This window comes from Podarcis liolepis (genome assembly GCF_965112155.1).
Source record: "Podarcis liolepis genome assembly, chromosome: 2".
NCBI classification, from domain to species: Eukaryota; Metazoa; Chordata; class Lepidosauria; order Squamata; family Lacertidae; genus Podarcis; species Podarcis liolepis.
This window is the reverse complement of record NC_139555.1, coordinates 4,523,194-4,541,853: the sequence shown is the minus strand read 5'-3', so window position 1 is coordinate 4,541,853 and position 18,660 is coordinate 4,523,194. Positions and strand designations below refer to the sequence as shown.

General features: G+C 46.3%; 2 protein-coding genes across 3 annotated transcripts in view; one reads left to right on the top strand and one right to left on the bottom strand.

Moving 5' to 3' along the window:
* DCTN2 (dynactin subunit 2) overlaps positions 1-13,683 on the top strand; it is a 41,340-nt gene extending 27,657 nt beyond the window's left edge. For both annotated transcript variants that reach the window (XM_083486725.1, XM_083486726.1), the window contains 10 exons: positions 937-1,035; positions 1,319-1,479; positions 2,850-3,003; positions 5,012-5,077; positions 5,756-5,794; positions 7,054-7,131; positions 7,237-7,308; positions 8,957-9,059; positions 12,308-12,399; positions 13,159-13,683. In XM_083486725.1, coding sequence (XP_083342851.1) covers positions 937-1,035; positions 1,319-1,479; positions 2,850-3,003; positions 5,012-5,077; positions 5,756-5,794; positions 7,054-7,131; positions 7,237-7,308; positions 8,957-9,059; positions 12,308-12,399; positions 13,159-13,245 — 951 coding nt within the window. In that variant the 3' untranslated portion in view covers positions 13,246-13,683. The remainder of the gene's footprint in view (positions 1-936; positions 1,036-1,318; positions 1,480-2,849; positions 3,004-5,011; positions 5,078-5,755; positions 5,795-7,053; positions 7,132-7,236; positions 7,309-8,956; positions 9,060-12,307; positions 12,400-13,158) is intronic.
* Positions 13,684-15,484: 1,801 nt separating this feature from the next.
* Positions 15,485-18,660, bottom strand: part of MBD6 (methyl-CpG binding domain protein 6) — a 31,559-nt gene continuing 28,383 nt past the window's right edge. The window contains exon 13 of the mRNA XM_083486422.1: positions 15,485-17,096. Within this exon, the coding sequence (XP_083342548.1) occupies positions 17,022-17,096 (75 nt within the window). The 3' untranslated portion in view covers positions 15,485-17,021. The remainder of the gene's footprint in view (positions 17,097-18,660) is intronic.

Genomic DNA, 18,660 nt, shown 5'->3' with positions numbered 1-18,660 from the left:
GTTCCCAGGCTAGTGTTCTTTTCTTCTTTTGTTCCTTAATTACTTGAGGGATATCTTGAGTGATTTCTTGAGTGATATTCTGAGTACCACTTAGGTGGGTCATTAGGTGTGGATTAGTTGCTAAAGCCTTCGTGTCTTGACCTCTTGAATTTGTGAAGAGTTTTTCTGGGAAGATGGCTGTACTGCACTTAGTTGTGCTTTGGCTTGGCTTCGTGTATAGGGGCGAGCTGTGGTTTTGTGCCCTGTGCCAGCCAGATCTGTGTAGGGATTGCAGGGGGGTGCAGCATCCGGAGGTGCCACTATGGTTTGGTTACTGGATGGTGTCTGTAATTTATCTGTGGATAGGGTCTGGGTTTGGGTCTGGTGTGGTTGATTGGTGGTGGCGTTCTGTGTGCCTCTGGATCCGGTCAAGACACGAAGGCTTTAGCAACTAATCCACACCTAATGACCCACCTAAGTGGTACTCAGAATATCACTCAAGAAATCACTCAAGATATCCCTCAAGTAATTAAGGAACAAAAGAAGAAAAGAACACTAGCCTGGGAACTTCCCCTCTGCCCAGAACTTTTGAGGCAATACACCACACCCCTCTACAGTATTTATAGGAACTCAAACACTGAGATCCCGCTCTGTTCCAGTAACAAGAAGCCGAAAGCACCAGCCTGAAGATGACGAGTGAGACCTCGTCGAAACGTCGCCTAGACACCCCAACTTTTACACGGGAAGACACCCGAGGACACCAAAACCTGCATATATATATATATATATATATATATATATATATATATATATATATATGAACTCTCTCACAGAAAGAATTGAGAATGGCCCTTCCTAGAGCCAGCCTTGCAACAGGAGATGGGCTGAGATGGAATTGTGCTACCCCCAAAAATTCTGGTGTTGCTGTTGACCTGAGAATCTTATTTTATTTTTAAGCTAGGGGAAGGCCTTGGTGTGAAGGAGACTCCCCAGCAGAAATACCAGCGTCTGCTGCATGAAGTTCAGGAGCTGACTTCCGAAGTAGAGAAGATCAAGGTAAGATCAAGGTGGTCTCTGTTCTTGTTTCCTTCTGGCCCCCTTGCAGCTCCTCTGTGGGCCCTATTGATTTGGATCAACCTATCTTCTTGGTCTAGTCCTCGGGCCCAAATGCAAAATGAAGGCCTTTGTTATCCAATAAGTTGTCCTTGCCTTGAGACTATGTGCTTTACTGCTGTGGTTAGTATCAGTACAAGGGGGAGCAGCCCAGAGTCAGAGAGGACCATGCCCCAAACAGTTACTGAATGCCAGGCTTTCAGTGCTTCTATCCCTTCTTCCACAGAGCACCGTGAAGGAGTCAGCTGCCGAGGAGAAACTGACACCAGTTGCCCTTGCTAAGCAGGTGGCCAGCCTGAAACAACAACTCGTCTCCACACACCTGGAGAAACTGCTGGGGCCAGATGCAGCCATCAACTTAACAGATCCTGATGGTGCTCTAGCCAAGTAAGTCACGGTGGAGTCAGCACTGCAGTTCCCCAGGGCTTAGTCCCACAAGCTGCTTAGCCCTGGAAAAACATGTCTTCATAAGAGTCCATCTGAACCTGCCCTTCACCCTTGGCTACTGCGGTCAGGCCCTCTGCACCAGTGTTCGAAATTCACATTGTTCTTAGGCACATTTTGCAACAGGGAATTTAATTAGTGTGAGCATTGTCTGAGCTCTGGGCACAGTACTGCGCCTAAGATTTCATATTAAAACTGCAGAGTGGAAGGAAAGTGGGATATTTTCTGCCTCCCCACTTCCAGCTAGGTTTAAGGGGCCATTTAGCTCCTAGCTTTCATATCTCAGTTTTTAACACTGCTCTGCACCTCAGAGTAGGTCATGCAAGGCCAAGAGTGTCAACTTCAGGGCAAGCTTGAGATCAGTTGTACATCTCTCTGTGGAGCACATTGTCTGCATTTAGCAGGAGTGCTGAGATTGTGATGGGATCATAGGACTGGAGCCATCAGCTCATCCCCTTAAGGCAAGGGTGGAAGAGTTGAGTTGGCCCATCATCTCCTAACCGTTGACCAGGCTGACTGGGGCTGCTGGAGTCCCACAGCAACCACAAGGCAACCCATCCTTGCTTTAAGGGAGTAGATTATACCCATAGATAAACTTGCATAATGCAGACCATCAAAGAGAGTTGAGATTTTTTGGGTGTGAACTGGGGGAGATTGTCCGGAGAATTTCCCACTGGTTCTAAATTGATGGGGATCAGATGCAATATGCTTTTTTGACTTTTCTTTTAGTAAAACATATTTTTTAGTCTTGTTAGTTTTGCAGTCTGTATAAATTTCCTGTAGGGAAGGAAATCAATAAAGTGCACTTAGTGTGGTTTAAATGCTATTTTCAAAGATTTACCTGGAAATTATTTTTATTGGAATACTTGTAAATATTTAAATACATGGCAGCACAATAGCATACCTTTCCCTTTTCATTATTTAGATTTTAAGAAGAAAATATAAGCAGGGGAAATGGTTAACATACTAATTTTAGCATGCCTGAAGAGCTACGTGCAGAAATATATGTGCTTTCTAGGGATGGTCATCTGAAAAAGTTGATTACAACCATTTTAGATTTGATTAGTTGCCCAGTTGCTGTATACCATGTTCAAAGTAAATTTCTAAACATGGACCATTTCCCAACTGACATCGGCTGCAAGCATACAGAGGAGAAAAGTTTCCCCATCCCTTCTAATTATGCTCATGCCCCTCATTATTCCAATCTCTGATCCAAAATCCATTGCAGCAGGCGGTAGCTGTTCTAGCCAGTGTAGTCAGTGGGGACCTAACCATGTGCCCGCTAAACATTTGTGGCCTCTTCAACTTGTCAGGCGTTTGCTCATTCAACTGGAAACAGCCAAGAGTACTAAGGTGCCCCCTGCAAGTGGGAAGAGCCCAGCGAAAACTGCGGCTGGCCCAGGAAACATGGTGACTTATGAACTGCACTCCCGACCTGATCAGGACAAATTCTCTCAGGCTGCCAAGGTAAGAACTGGAGTATTTGATCTTTGAGAGCCCTCTGGGACTTATAAGGAAATAGCTAGGAAGATGAGCTGATGCTACATTTGTACAGCAGCGAGGTGCTTTAGCAGCGCCTTCATTGTATGCAATTCAGCAGTGCCTTTCTCTCTCCAAGCTCAGCTCTGGGGGCAGGAGAGCATTCTGTTGCTTTATGGGGTGCTTGATTTGAGTGGGGAAAGGCCTATTGTGCACAGCGCTGGTTGGTTAGTACTTGGGACATCACAAGGACCCAAAGCTCCAGAGCATTTTTGTGTCCATATGTGTCTTCACTTGAAGAGAGCTGGAGACTGGGAGCATGAGGGTCTCGGTAATGTCTAGGAATAGTTCCCTTCCTCTGGGACTTAGGACATACATCAACTTGGCTTGTGCGTCTGTATGAAGCTAATGTATTTGATACTGAAGAAAGGAATTTCCAGAATGCAGAGCCTTTTTCCTAAGCTGCTTCCCTGTCCCACGCACAGCATGTATATACAGGGCTCATGGAGATCTTGAAGCATAAATCATTTTTGTGAATCTTCTCCTTCCCTCCCCACCGCACACAAAGTTTGAGCCTTTCTCACCCCATAGCAGAATAGAGCATCATAGAGTAATGAACCTTATTTTGGCTCCTTTGCTTTCCCCAAACTTTCTCAGTAATCCTTTAACATCTGCATCACCCAGCAGTCTCTGTGACTTCATTCTGAGTGCTTTAGAGTTAATGGGGTTATTGACTTACTTATTCCACAGTCATGAAAGCTTAGGAAGGCAGGAGTGGGAAACAGTGATAATGTCTTCCTGGTAATATTCTATACAGTCTGGGCTCAGGGTTCCCCAGAACGTGGATTGCAACCCTGTTGGGACTGTTGAAAAGAAAGATCTGGCTGTAGGTTCCAGCCTCCTTCAGGTCCAGTTACTTCATGCTGGGGTTGAAGTGGTGGTGGGAAAAGGTGTCATTAATCATATTTGTACCCTGCTTTTTGGTCGTCCATTCTAGGCAACACAAAAATACCATTGTTAAAATGGCTAGGAAGGAGCTCAAAAGAAGTGGAGGGAGTGATAGGCAAAGTCTTGTTTGCGTTGAGCAGATGAGGAAGGGACACAGGGATGCAGAAATCCAGATAAGATTTTTCATTTTGCTGGAGGACTGTGGAATACTCTCTCCCTTAAGCATGCCCATATCTCCTTGGATGCCAGGATCAGACACCCATCCCTCCCATCTGTTCTTCTCTCTGTAAGCAAGTGCAGTGGTGGCTGAAGCAGGTGTCCCCGTCCCCCCTGTTGGTGGGGGTGGGAGGGCATGCCCACACTATTTTGGATTCCTTTCTCTCATTTTCCCAGTTTGGGATTATGCCACACACAACACATTAGTCATCTTGTGATGGTGCCCCTGACACCTTCTCAAACTTCCAAATGTGCCCAAGAAGGTTGGCAACCTCTGAGGGAAAGAAATGAAGTTGTAGTGGAGTGTCAGTCTCAGTGGAGAACTTTTTGGGAGGGGGGAACCTTTGTGGCTGATTTGAAATGATTGATGTGTATTTCTGTCATAGTCATGTACAGTAGGTAATATAATCTCATTCTGGACAAACTTTCAAGCTCTCCAACTTCTGGAATTTTCACCTGGCTTTAGATTCCTTGAGCCATCCATCCACACTTACAATTTTTTTGTGCCTTGAGGTAGGAAATCTAAATGGGCACGTGCACCTACCACCCAACCCAATCCATCCAGGAAGTTTTCCTCGGCAAACCCCATGAAAGTGAATGTAGTCAAGGTGTTATGGTCCTGCACAGGTCTTGATCACTTCACTGGGGCTTGTGAAGGGCAATTTCCTGGCATGTTGTACCCCATAGGTCAAGTTGCCCTTAATGGCACCTGAAAATGACACATCTGGGTCAAGGGGGAATTTTAGAAGTGCTTTGCCCTGCAATTCAAGAAGGCTTCTCGGGAGGGAGAGGAGCGCAACGCATCTTCATTTGCTCCCTCTGGTCTTTCCAGATTGCGGAATTGGAGAAGCGGTTGGCTGAGCTGGAAGCAACGGTTCGCTGTGAGCAGGATGTCCAGGTGAGGCAAGAAGGCAGTGGAAGGTTAGGGGGACAAGGGGGAAGAGGCCGTAGCCCAGTGGTAGAGCGTCTGCTTTGCATCCAGAAGGTCCCAGTTCAATACCCACTATCGCCAGGTAAGCCTGAGAGGTACTTTGGTCTGAAGTCCTGGAGTGCTCCTGCCAGTCAATGTAGACACTATTGAGGTAGATGGACCAATGCCTGACTTGGCAGGCTCCTTAAGGGGTAATGGGAACAGGTGTAACAGCAGGCTAGATTTTGTGATGAATTCCATGGCCTCATTTGTTAGCAGCTCCTGAGATTTTCTCCAGTGATGCATTTAGGCCAGCATCTACTTTGGCTCTATAGGCGTGCTGTAAAATTGTCCAGGAGGTGTAATGCCTGGACCTGAATGAATTAAATTGTGCATGGCCAGCCTGTGGCTGAAAATCCACAAGTGGCATAGGCAGCTGACTTTGTAGCACTCCTGGGCAAGAGCAGAATGCCCTGGCCGTGCCATAGAGTCAGACTCTTGCTGGACTAGAAGCAGCTCCAGCCCAGAGTGCAGGAACTACATGGCTATTGTTGAGTGTGATGCAGTGGCACTGCCTCACACTGCAGATTGGCTTGTGCCATGCTTGCCACAGGCTGGCCAGCACCATCCTAATCAACACCTCCCCCCTGTATTTTCTCTCTCTAGAATCCTCTGTCTGTCGGACTGCAAGGAACTAGTCTTATGGTAAGCTGTTGGCTGAAGTTTGTAAGTGGCCTGTGCCTTTTGGGATTGGAAAGGGATTAAAGGGGATGTTTGCTTTTAAAGATTGGGCATGAGGGTTGTCTCTTAATTTATCCTGTAGCTGTTGGGAGGCCAGGTTGGACTTGATGAGTGCTGTGCAAAGTGTGTGTGTGTGTGTACATGTGTACATGTGCAAAGCACATTTGTTTGTAAATGGAAAGGAATGAGATACTATGCTGAAACGTTGGGAAAAATAGCTTCTAGGCCAGGATTAAGGGAAATAAGTTTGCACCTCCCTCTATAAGATGTTCTAGACAAGGGGTCGGCAACCTTTTTCAGCCGTGGGCCGGTCCACCGTCCCTCAGACCATGTGGTGGGCCGGACTAATTTTTTTGGGGGGGGGATGAACAAATTCCTATGCCCCACAAATAACCAAGAGATGCATTTTAAATAAAAGGACACATTCTACTCATGTAAAAACACGCTGATTCACGGGCTGGATTTAGAAGGTGCATGGGCCGGATCTGGCCCCCGGGCCTTAGGTTGCCAACCCCTGTTCTAGACAAAATGTTCTATGTCTCTGTGGATTAAGTTCCTTTTCTTTATTTTTGACTACTGAGCTGAGGTAATCTGTGCCAAGCAAAACTGAAATTTTGCAACCTAAACAATATTTGCAAATTTACTAAATATTTCTCATGTTTTGCAAAATTCTGTCTTTAAAAGCTATTTTACATAATTTATTCTGGTTTTGCTAGTCTTCAAGAAGGCCGAGGAGCTATGTAGGTTGCTGAAATTTCTCTCTCAAACACACACACACAACACAGCACTATTGAAAACCTATTTAAACTACGCCTTTGGTACCTGAGATTCCAATTTGCATTATTCATGCAGTATGAAGCATATATTCACAACAGTGAAAACTAGAAATATACTGTCTTTAAGAAAAAAATATAAGATTCTTGAGTAGCTGAAATTTCCATCCAAGGTTGTGTTCCACTGGTGGTTGGTTGTTGTTCAGTACAATTGCAGCATAGACGTATCCCCATGTATTACCTCAAAGAGCTGATGATATTCGGGGGGCTCACTGGATCTGGCTGGGACAAATGTCGCCTGGGCAGGAAGAGCCAATGGTAGGAAAGGCCAGCCTGAGGGCCGGGACTAATTCCACACACTGATTTGAGTTAGCCAACTAAAGTTTTGCCTACAGGCATGTGGTATTTTTTCCTCTAAAACGCTTTCCCCATGTCACATCCTCTCCATAGCAAACTGTAGAGATCCTGCAGGCCAAAGTCAGCTCCTTGGACATAGCAACCCTGGACCAGGTGGAGGCAAGGCTGCAGGTGAGTCTTTTTCAGCCGCAGCATTTAGGGCATGTGGAAAGGACTAAGTGATTTTGAAAGTTCTGGCAGGGTCTAGCTTTCCTAATGGCAGTTCTTCATTCCTAGAGCGTCTTGGGGAAAGTGAATGAGATTGCCAAGCACAAGGCCACGGTGGAGGATGCAGACACCCAGAGCAAGGTCAGATGTGTTTTCTCTCTGTAACTGGGCAAACGATAAAACCCACAGCTCCACTTTCTGTATTTGTATGAAAGCATCTTGTTGATTAGGGACGCAGGTGACGCTGTGGGTTAAACCACAGAGCCTAGGACTTGCCAATCAGAAGGTCGGCGGTTCGAATCCCCACGACGGGGTGAGCTCCCATTGCTCGGTCCCTGCTCCTCCCAACCTAGCAGTTCGAAAGCACCTCAAAGTGCAAGTAGATAAATAGGTATCACTCCAGAGGGAAGGTAAACACCGTTTCCATGCGCTGCTCTGGTTTCACCGGAAGCGGCTTAGTCATGCTGGCCCCATGACCCGGAAGCTGTACGCCAGCTCCCTCGGCCAATAAAGCGAGATGAGCGCCGCAACCCCAGAGTCAGTCACGACTAGACCTAATGGTCAGGGGTCCCTTTACCTTTATCTTGTTGATTGACTCTGCCCAGTATACCTGAAGGAGCATCTCCACCCCCATTGCTCAGCCCAGGTCTTCCTCTGAGGGTCTTCTGCTGGTTCCCTCACTGTGAGAAGTGAAGTTTCAGGGAACCAGGCAGAGGGCCTTCTCGGTAGTGGCGCCTTCCCTTCAGATGTCAAGGAGGTAAAGAACGACATAACATTTAGAAGGCATCTGAAGGCAGCCCTGTATCAGGATGTTTTTAATGTTTGATATTTTACCATGATTTATATATGTTGTAAGCCGCCCAGAGTGGCTGGGGAAACCCAGCCGGATGAGTGAGGTATAAATAATAAAAGTAGTAGTAGTAGTAGCAGTAGTAAGGGCAGCATTGGCCTGCTATTACCGATCAGGTCGGTGTGATTTCCTGATCCTGGTTGCAAAGAGCACTGTGGGTTCATAAGGCTTCTGCCAACTCTGGAAGAGGAAGAAGGGTAGAGACTTATCAGTTGTGGATGTTCTGAACAAGCCAATGGTGTAGATTCCCTGCCAGGCTGTGTCTTGGTGATTCACACACAAAACACAACACCCTGGTAAATTAAAGACTGCAGCTCTTCTGTGCCCTAGAAAATCCTGAATAAAGAAAAGGGGGTGACATTTGGGAATGGCTTACCACACAGCCTATGTCTTTTTTCACATGTGTGTGCATCATCTGATCACTCAACATGTGATGTCTGCCTGTTTTATTGTGTGAGCTGAGCTCCACCATAGAGCATAAGAACATAACGTTAAGAGCCGTGCTGGATCAGGCCCATCTAGTCCAGCATCTTGTTCTCATATTCTCATAGTCCAGCATCTTGTTCACAAGAAGCTTGTGAGCAGGACCTCAGCACCGCATTTTGTGATGTGAACATTTTGTCTGGTGTTCAGAACTCTGCTGGCTCATTCACCTGAGCAAGTCAGCATTTGATGCTGTGTCACCAAGGGACGAATGCAACATGCTTTGTGCACTGGCCCTTTGTTGACAGACTTCTGCTTTTGCCAGCCAAGCAATGAGATTGTGAGCAAAACTAGATTACATTTTGTCGTCAGTATATGTATGTGTTCATGAACGCATGGGAAGTTTTTTGGAGGGATGGTGATGGAGGAAGATGATTGGCCTAAAGTTGAAGACCAGGTTCCCACTTGGACTCCCCCCCCCTTCCTGATAACTTTTTGCCCCCCCCCCCCATACAGGTGCATCAACTCTATGAGACTGTGCAGCGCTGGAGCCCTCTGGCCAGCTCCCTCCCTGAGGTGGTGCAGCGCCTGGTTGCTGTGCGGCAGTTGCATGAGCAAGGTGAGCCTCTGAGCCTCTGAGCCAGGCAGGGGCATTCTCTAACTCAGGAAGGCAGAAGAGTTGCCTCAGCCTTTGGGCCTCCCCTTTTTGGTTATTTATTTTGCCATTGTCATTTTTTTCTTTTTTACACTTGAAACAATAACATTTCAAATAAAAGAAATACACAATTGATATTGACTCCCCTTCCCCTCCTTCTACTGTGCATTTTATTACTCCCCCCCTACATATTCTAATTTCTCCCTATGTCTCATTTTCCTCATCTTCACATCTCAGTATGTTTTACTGCTGAATTTATTCATTTTTTATGCTTAATTTATATTGCAAAAAACAATCGACAGAAACAATCCAAGATCAATACATATTACAAAAAGAAAAGAAAAAAAATAGATTCATACACAACAGATTCTATTATGACTTCCGATTATTCTGTTACTGTTAACTTCTTAATATGTTTACACTATGTCTCTACATAATCCATAAAACATTTCTAATCTTCCTCAAATAGTTTTTTTATCCTGATCTCTTTTTCTGTCTTTCAGTCCTGCCATTTCTATATATTCTGTTAACTTTGTCTGCCATTCTTCCTTCGTTGGTATTATCCAACTTAAAGACCACTAATCCCTACAGTGATATTCCGAAAATTTATAATGAAATCTTCCAAATGTTCGTAGAGCTTAGTACTCCACCTAAAGTTTGGGTACTTAAACATAGCGCTAGCCCTTGGTTTGATGACGAATGTTTCCAGCTAAAAAGAAAGCTGCGCCAAACATTTAAAAATAATCGCGCTAAACTAGAGCCCTCTTATCTTGATGAAAAAAGACAATACCATTACATTCTGGCCGAAAAGAAACAGAAATATGCAACCCAAAAATGGCTACAATTACTCGACTCAATTCAGAGTAAAAACAACAAAGCGTTCTGGAACCTGGTGTACGGAGGATTGAAAGCCGAAAACCAACTAACTCTACCACCAATTGCAGAATCCAAATGGTCCCAATACTTCACATCTGTATTTAACAATCTACACAGTGAACTCAAAGGAAATGAGACCACTAAAAATAAAATCAATAAACTCCAGGAGTGGCCAAGGGTAGAAGAAGAGGAAATTAGAGAGATAGTTAAAAATTTCAAATCGGGGAAATCGCCTGGGCCAGACGGTCTACCAATAGAATTATTCAAGACCTATATAGATTGGTGGGCAGAACCCTTAGCTCAAATGTTTACTCTCATAGATAAATATGGGATCATACCTGAGATATGGTTAAGATCAATAATTATCCCAATCTTTAAAAATGGCGACCCAAAAGAACCAAGGAATTACAGACCGATAAGCCTATTATCAGTGATAGGGAAAATCTACGCTAAGCACCTTTTATCTAAACTTCTTACCTGGATGAAAAATCTAAATTTACCAGGGAAAGAACAAATAGGTTTCTCCAAAGGTTGCTCTACATTAGACCACTGCCTTATACTTATGCATTTGGTTGAAAAATATAGATCCCAAAGGCAATCTAAGATATATGCTGCTTTTGTAGACTTTCGTGGTGCATTCGACTCAATTGACCGTCCAAAGCTGTGGAGGAAACTCGCAGAATTAAAAATTGATCAGCGCTTATTGATTCTAATACAAAATCTATACTCTTCCAATACCTGTCAAGTCAAACTTAACACCAAAGGTCACCTTTCATCAGACATCCCAAACTCGAAAGGGGTAAAACAAGGGTGTATTCTCGCTCCCTTTCTATTTAATTTATTTTTATCAGACTTGCCAGATCACCTCCAAAAAATAGAATCACATGCCCCTAAACTTAATCAGAAACCAGTTCCTCTCTTATTATACGCAGACGATGCTGTCCTACTATCATTAACGAGCTTGGGTCTGAAACGTCTTATATCTTCTCTGATCCTTTACTGCGAATGTAACAAACTCTCTATAAATTATGAGAAGACAAAAATTTTGGTCTTCTCGAATGGTTGGAAATTAGAGAAATGGAAAATAAGAGGGCAAGAAATCCAACAAGTGAAAATCTATAGGTATCTGGGAATCTTATTCCAGAGCAATTTAGGGTGGGCAAATCATCGCACAAATGCCATAAAACAGGCAAAGTGTACCTCATCAGCAGTTGCCCGTTTTTATTATCAGAAAGGTAATCAATTTATTCCTGCGGCCAATCAGATATTTAAAACAAAAGTGCAATCCCAGATATTCTATGGAATCCCGCTATGGGTCCAAGCATATAACAGTGATTTAAAAAAGATTCACTCCAGCTTTCTGAGACGTATTCTTGGACTCCCAGCTGTGATTAAATATGAAACAATGTGTGCAGAAATAGGCATACACACAATGGAATATTGGGCATGGTCCACCTCAATAAAGTACTGGTTACGCTGCCATTTTCGCTGCCCTCCATCAAGTCTGCTCGCTGATTTGCTCAAAGACTCCTATAAATCAAGATGGTATCAGTACCTCGAAAAAAAGATTGAATCTTTAGGCATCGAGCTGGAGCCCCTGTACAATTCTAATGAGCAATACATTTTCCATAATATCCAAACTAGACTAAAGGATGTCGAGAGACAAAATATTATGGCAGCTGTAAACAAAATTTGTTCCCCCATATTCTATGATTTAAATATCTTAGATAGCAGAGCCAATTACGTCACTAAATTAATAATCCCAGCCCAACGTAGGGCTTTTATGCTGGCCCGTTTGAATGTTTTTCCCTCAGCATTCGTCAGGGGAAGATATCAAAACATTCCTAGAAACAAGAGATTCTGCAGATGTTCTATGAATGTCCCGGACACTGTAGAGCATATTCTCTTTCATTGCCCATTGTACAGTATCCCACGTCAACGCGTGCTGTCCCCTCTTTTGGGTGGTCTGGAACCCCAGCAAGGTGAATGTGTGGGATTCTGCCTATCCGACGTCGACCAAAGGGTAACGGCGGGGGTAGCCGAGTTTTTGGTAGCAGTCCTCCAAGGAGCAGGTTAACAACGAAAACCACTGATTTTATATGTATATATATATATATGTATGTAGCCAACTGCTGCCTTTTATATATATTTCAAAGCTTTTATATGTTATTTCCTCTTTTATGGTTTTATTTGCACAATGCCTAATAAAGGTTTGATAAGTAAGGTATTGTATCTTCCCTCCACCATTTGAGACTTTGGGCCTCCCATTGCCCCAGTGAACTGGGTGGCTGTCCTTCCTGTCCCCAAGCTGACTTTTTGGTTCTTCTCTGTTACAGCCATGCAGTTTGGGCAGCTCTTGACTCATTTAGACACCACCCAACAGATGATTTCTAATTCATTGAAGGACAACGCTTCTCTGCTGACACAGGTGGGTTTCGGGGCTTTGGCGAACTGCCTGTGGGACTACTCGGGTCTCTACAAGCTGGCCAGTATGGATAGCGTGGGTGCACCTAGTTGTGGGGAGAGCACCCCAGCTGTATATTCCACTGTTTCTGCGAATAAACTGCAGCCGCTTCACCCTGTAGCACAGATCCCTTTACCACAACTATGAGATGTAGACTTCGTAGTGCAATGTGCCTGAAGCCAGCTCCCCACAGAGCACATCCTGCAGGATCCTGCTATTGTCCATTCTGTGGACATGGCCAAACCAGCATAGATGTCACTGGGACAGGAGTGTAAACATGCTGGGAATGTGCGTTTGGGGGAGCACATCTTTGCTGGAAACTGTCCTGCCATACACGTTTAGAAAATGGCAACTTGGCTGCTTTAGAGCGGGAGTGAGACCTGTGGCCCTCCAGACCTTGTTGGACTTCTGCTTCCCCCATCCCTGGCCACTTAGCCACGCTTGCTGGGGTTGGTGGGAGTTGGGAGGGACTGTAGCTTCCCTGTTGCTGCTATAGAGAGCACTGCCACCCTGAGAGGCAGCAGGTTGAAAGCCAAAGTGTATGCGGACTATTTTGAAAACCATCTTGCGACATTTGTGTGCCCTAAATAGAGCCAGGTGATTCATTGGTCTGACTCACATGCTGGTAGGTAGCCATGGTGGAACATGTTCCCTTCAGCTGCTCAGGCAAGCCCTCCATATGGCTGGCGTCTATCCATGTTCTCTCCCTCCATCTCTCTCTAGGTTCAGAAGACTATGAAGGAGAACCTGGCTACCGTGGAGGACAATTTTGCCACCATTAACGCACGGGTGCAGAAGCTTGCCAAGTGAATCCCCTTAACAAAGTCTACAAAGGCAGGAACTGAGGTTTGCCTGCTGTCCAAATAAGCACTAACCGCTCCGTCCCTTCCCTACCTCTGTACCTTTTCTCGTGTGCACTTAGTGGGAGTTCAGCCTTGATGAGGGCTGGTGGGCTGAGTGCTTATCTCTGTTAGAGGGCAGGTGTGTGCGCCCCCCCCCCACACCTCTTGCAATGCTTTGCACCCCTGTGGCAATTGATGCTGACTGCAGAGGGCAGTGTTGCATTCCATATTGGAGGGAGGGTGTGCTAGAGAGGAAACTAACTTTGCGTATCCACCTGGGAAGTTGTACTCACTGCTGCTTGGCTCGGAGCCTTCTACTTGGAAAGATTATCTTACCTCTCAGCCTGGCATGGAAGCAGATTGTATTGTTGTATAATTATTTACTGTCATTAAACACTTATGCTTAGTGCTCTGTACTTCGTTTTTGTGGGGGGGGGGGGAACAGGTTGCATGTGCTTGTCTTGTCTTTCTGTACTCTCCAGATTGTGCTCTTCATGAAGGAGAAGGTTGCCAGTGGCTCTTAGTTACAATGGCTTTTGGCTCGTCCAGAAACACTTTGGCACTAAGTATGAGGTGCTTGGAGACAAGCATCAGGTGAGGTCTGTTGCTCCCCTGCTCTTGTTCTGGGCTTCCCAAAGACATCTAATGCCCTCTGTGGACAACAGGGCTAGATGGGCCTTTGGTGTGATCCAGAGAGCTCTTCTTAAGTTCTTGTCCCATTTCACCCTTGGGAAGTCTGCACAAGCTCTTCCAATCTCCTCTCCTATAGTGAAATAGCACAGCCTACACTGAACTCCCAGGACTGAAGTGACACCACTTCACATATTACATTCAGGGTGGAGGGATTCATTCACTGCTGCTCGCTCAAAATAATTTCTGCTGGGTAGCAGTCACATTGACTAGGTCACTGCTAAAGCTGTTCGTTATTACAGCAAATACTGAGAGTGTGATGAAGGACAGATATACAGCTTCAAAGACTCACATACCAGAAGCCCTGTTTGGGCTGTGGCTGACTAGTGCATTCACTCCATTATGTTTGAATTTCTTCCCCATCCATCACCTCTGAAGAGCCAGCTTTCAATATATCATGAGATAAGCAAATAACACTAGGAGCTGGGCCTCCGCCTGCCTGCTGTGTGCACTAACCCCCACATTAACTCCCTGGAGCTTCCCCTTCCCACCCTCATACAAGTATGGTGGTTGGCATCCTTCTGTCTCGAGAAACAAGGGAGTGTGCCGCCAGGGGCGAAACCAGCACTGAAGCCAACGGTGACCTCCCTGGGGCACAAGCCTGGGCAGCGTGTCTGGAGGTCCTGGGCTGCCCAGACCCCCCCCCCCCGCCGCCTCACTGATGTTTTCCAAAGGAAAGCAGAGCACTATGTTTGGCATCAGCTTGGCTGCAGGAATTGCTGGAAGGAGGCAGACAAGGAGCCATCCAGCCGCCTTAGGGACTCCACTCCTTAGCCTTTTCTTCTCCCAAAGATATCCTGCAAGGCGGCAGAGGTTTAGGATCAGTGTTTTCCTTCTCCTAGATGAGGTTGAGAAGCCCAATCCTCATTTCCCTCTACAGTATGTGCAGAAATCACCTCTTGTAACTCACGTAACTAAACTCAATTTTCACCTTCCAAACCCCATTTCTGAAGCCACTTCTATTCTGCAACACCCCCTCTGCGCCCATTTTCACCTTCACACCCATGTTGATTCTTCCTCCTTTTAGGCAACCCCCGCCTTGCACACGATCCACTTCCATGGTAAACTCCTGCATCTGCCTCTTTCCACACTGGACTACTTAGTGACTAAGCACCTTTTTCACCTTCTGCCAAATTACAAAACCACCATCTCTTCCTATTCTTCAGGCCCTTGCATGCACTTGCTTTCATTTCCCATGCCTCCTGCGCTCTGCTTTTTTGAAATCCCCTTCCTGTTCTCAACTCTCTGTTGCACACAAATCACCCGTTTCCATGCTGTAGCCTCTCTCCTATTGTGTATCTTGCATGCACATATCATTTTCACCTTCACTTCCTTTTCTCTTGCTCCTCCTTCCTTCGGCTCTCCCTTGCACACAGACCACCACCCTATTTCCATCTCATCCAGTGGTCTGACTTAGTTTAAGGCAGGGTGTTTTCAGCCTCTTAAAAATACGGGCTGCACACCACCCTGCTTCCAGAGCTGTGAGTTGAGCTGACAAAAGACCAACCCCATAAGACTTTGTTTTAAATACATATTTTAATACTTGATACAAAACACACACACCCCCCCAAAAAAATAAACAAGTAAAGAAACAGTAACTTCGATCTAAGCGGCAAAATATTTTCATCTGTTAAATTAAAAGTCGCTCCCATAGAAAAGCTACAATTCACAATTGTGTAATTGGTTTTTTTTTTTACAAAACAAAATTTAAGCTCGAAAAAGGAAAATAGTTCCCCCCTCCAAATTCCTTTTTAAAAATTTTATTTATACAAAACAAAGGCCGAAGTTGGTTGGTTGGTTTGAAGTGCACAGGGGAGGGGGAGACAGCGCGAACTGTACAGTATCTACACAGTGCTTTTGCATAATCCGTCAAGATTCTCAACCAGACATGGGGGCAGGTGGTGGTGTACTTGGGGTGTGGAGCGTTTTGGTCGTTCAGAGATGAAGGCTGTAGTGTGTATGTTTGCAGGGAGGGGGCTAGAGAAGCAGGTGCAGGGGCAAAGCTGGGCCAATTCTAGTTAGAGCACAAACTCCTCCTCTCCCTGGGCAAGGACCTGAGTGTTCTTTTGAGGATTTCTATAGAGAGAGAAAAATACGTAGGCAAAGGTTGCTTTTTCGTTTGTGTGTGTAAAGGGGGGGGGGTGAGAACTTGAAGCCCTACCAGTCCGAGGAGCCCAACTAGAGCCAAGGACCAGCCAGACTTTGCCTCGTGGCCACTCTCTTTCAGTAGCGTCTCAATGGAGGTGGGGGGCTGCGGGGGGGGGGGGGGAGTGTGGTGGCGGGGAGTGAATGAATTGCTGAACTATGGAAGGGAATGAATCCTCCCTTCAAAAACGTGGCTTCTTTTTCCTTATTGCTTTGTACCTTTAGCACAGGGGCCAGGATCTTGTGTGTGTTTTTGGCAAGGCAGAGAAAGAGAAAGAGACTGATTCTTGTATTAAAACCCTGAGCTGGTTCTCACCTGGTGCTAAAGCGCACACAGGTCTGAGGTAAGGTGGGAAGTGAAAGGGCCAGGATGTCCTCTTCCTGGAGCACACAGCCCTTGCTACTCCTGCTGAGGTTCTGAGATTAAACCAAGGGGGGGGGGAGGGGAATCTCGCCAGCGTCAGGGGAAGGGGCAGCTACTACACAGCGGCAAGGGACTCCCCGTCAGGTCATTGAAAGAAAGAAGAAAAGCTTCCAAGAAGTGCTATGGGTGTGTCCAGCTCTAGTGCTCCTTTTGCTCCCATCCCAGCCTTTGCTCCCACCCACCCACATCCCAAAACAAATGCTGTGACCAGAGATGCACCTTGTGCTTTCAGGGGTCCCTTTTAGGAGAGATTCGGGACCCAGGCAACTGGTGAAGCTACAACACATTCACGGCTAAGGCGCAAAGAGCCCAGCAGCAGCAGCAGCAGCCGATCCTCTTGCTGGTATTTCCCTCCCCTCGCCCCATGTCCAGGGGGTGGGCACCAGAGATTAAGGGGGGTTGGGGGGGAGAGAGAGAGAAGCCAGAGGTGTCCTAAGCTCTGATCGCTTAGGAGCGAGGGGGGGGGGTCTCCGGTTCAGGCGGTGCTATGTGGGCAGTTTCCTCCTCCTGTTTTTCACGGGTCGGCCAGGCCGTGGCCGACGAGCAACAGTGTAGTCAACCTAGCAGAAAAAGAGAAAGAGAGTGAAGGGGGTGTTTAAAGCTCGGGTTACTAAGTGGGCAGAGCTCAGAGGCAGGAGCTGCATCTACGCCAATGCAGGGGACGCTCCTGCTATAAATAAAGTCCATTTATTTCCAGGGCGTGAAAAGAGGGAAGGGGTGTGGAAGAAGGAAGGCAGAGGCAGCAGGCAAAACACCCCATAAAACAGAAGGGGGATGTACATGCAACAATAAAACTTAACTCTGCAGTGGGTACTAAAACTAAAAGGTATAGCTAAGGCAAGCTGGGACCGCCCTAGTCCAGTGATAATAGTAGGAAGGGTGGGAATAGGATGGAGTGCAAAAGAAATCCCTTCCTGGGTCCAGGCAGCAAACTAAGGGGAAGGGTAATAGCTCAGAGACAGAGCATATGTTTGGCATGGCGAAGGTCTCTAGGCTTCTACCACTGAACCGTGAGCCTCCCATTACGATGAGGGCCAAGAAGAGATGCGAGCTGATGATGTCTCTTTCTGGAGAATTCTCTCCTCAGCTTTGGGGTTGTAACAGAAAAGGCCTTGCTAATTCTCCTTGCCAATTGCTGAAACAAAAAACTGGTTTGTTCCGGAGGGTTGATGCGAATATGAACACATAATGAACACCCAATACTCTGTCCTGCTGGCAAAACTGGACAATAGCAGAGTGGAAAACTAATGGGTTTTGGCAAGAGGTGGGAGGGTGAAGCAGTCAATGCAGGTGTCATTGCAGCTGGCAGAATGGGACAGGATAACCAATCTTGCCAATGGGGCACAATCCAGTTCTCCAGCACAAGCCCCACTGAAGTGAATGAAGCTTTCCCAGCAGACTGTGGCAATGGCTACTTGGTAGATTGCAGATTTTCCCCCTCGTGGAAATCCAGATTCCCATCAATGTGTCCTTACAAGAATGACATACTCTACCCATTTCTGCTGTTGAGATCATCTTCAACAGCCCTATTCCATCTTCCCTCAGCGGAGGGAAAAAGTTGTGCCTCCCTTTGCTGGGCTGAGGCACAAGGAAGTCACTTCCACTTCTGAGCGCTGTCACCAGAGCAATGACGTCAGCCATTGCTCCAAACAATTTCTCCCTCTTGACAACAAAAAGGAAAGGCAAAGGCTCTAACTTAAAATCCTCTAACTTAGGGCAAGCTCCCATGTTCCTCCTCCAGCTGCTTTCATAGTCCCTCAGGGCCCTGGAGTCACCCTCCCTTGGGAATTTGCCCTGGTGACTTCATCAGCTTCAGCCAGCTTCCTGTCAGCTTCTCTTGGGTCCTGCTGCCCTGTGGTTTCAGGGAAGATGTCCAGAGAACCACTTATCCCAGCCTCTGCCCTTCCTGGGATCTGCTGACGTTGCTGCCTCCTCACAGGTCCTTCTCTGGGCTTGTCCTGTTGATATCCAGTGATGTGTGTGGTGGCCCATTTCTTCTAAAAGGCCTTTGGACATGGAGATAATGGCTGGCAGGGGGAGAGGTATGATGGCTTTGCTGCTGTAGGTACAGGTTTCTACCCTGTTTTTGTGCACACAGCCTTGAGCTTAAAATACTTAAAATCA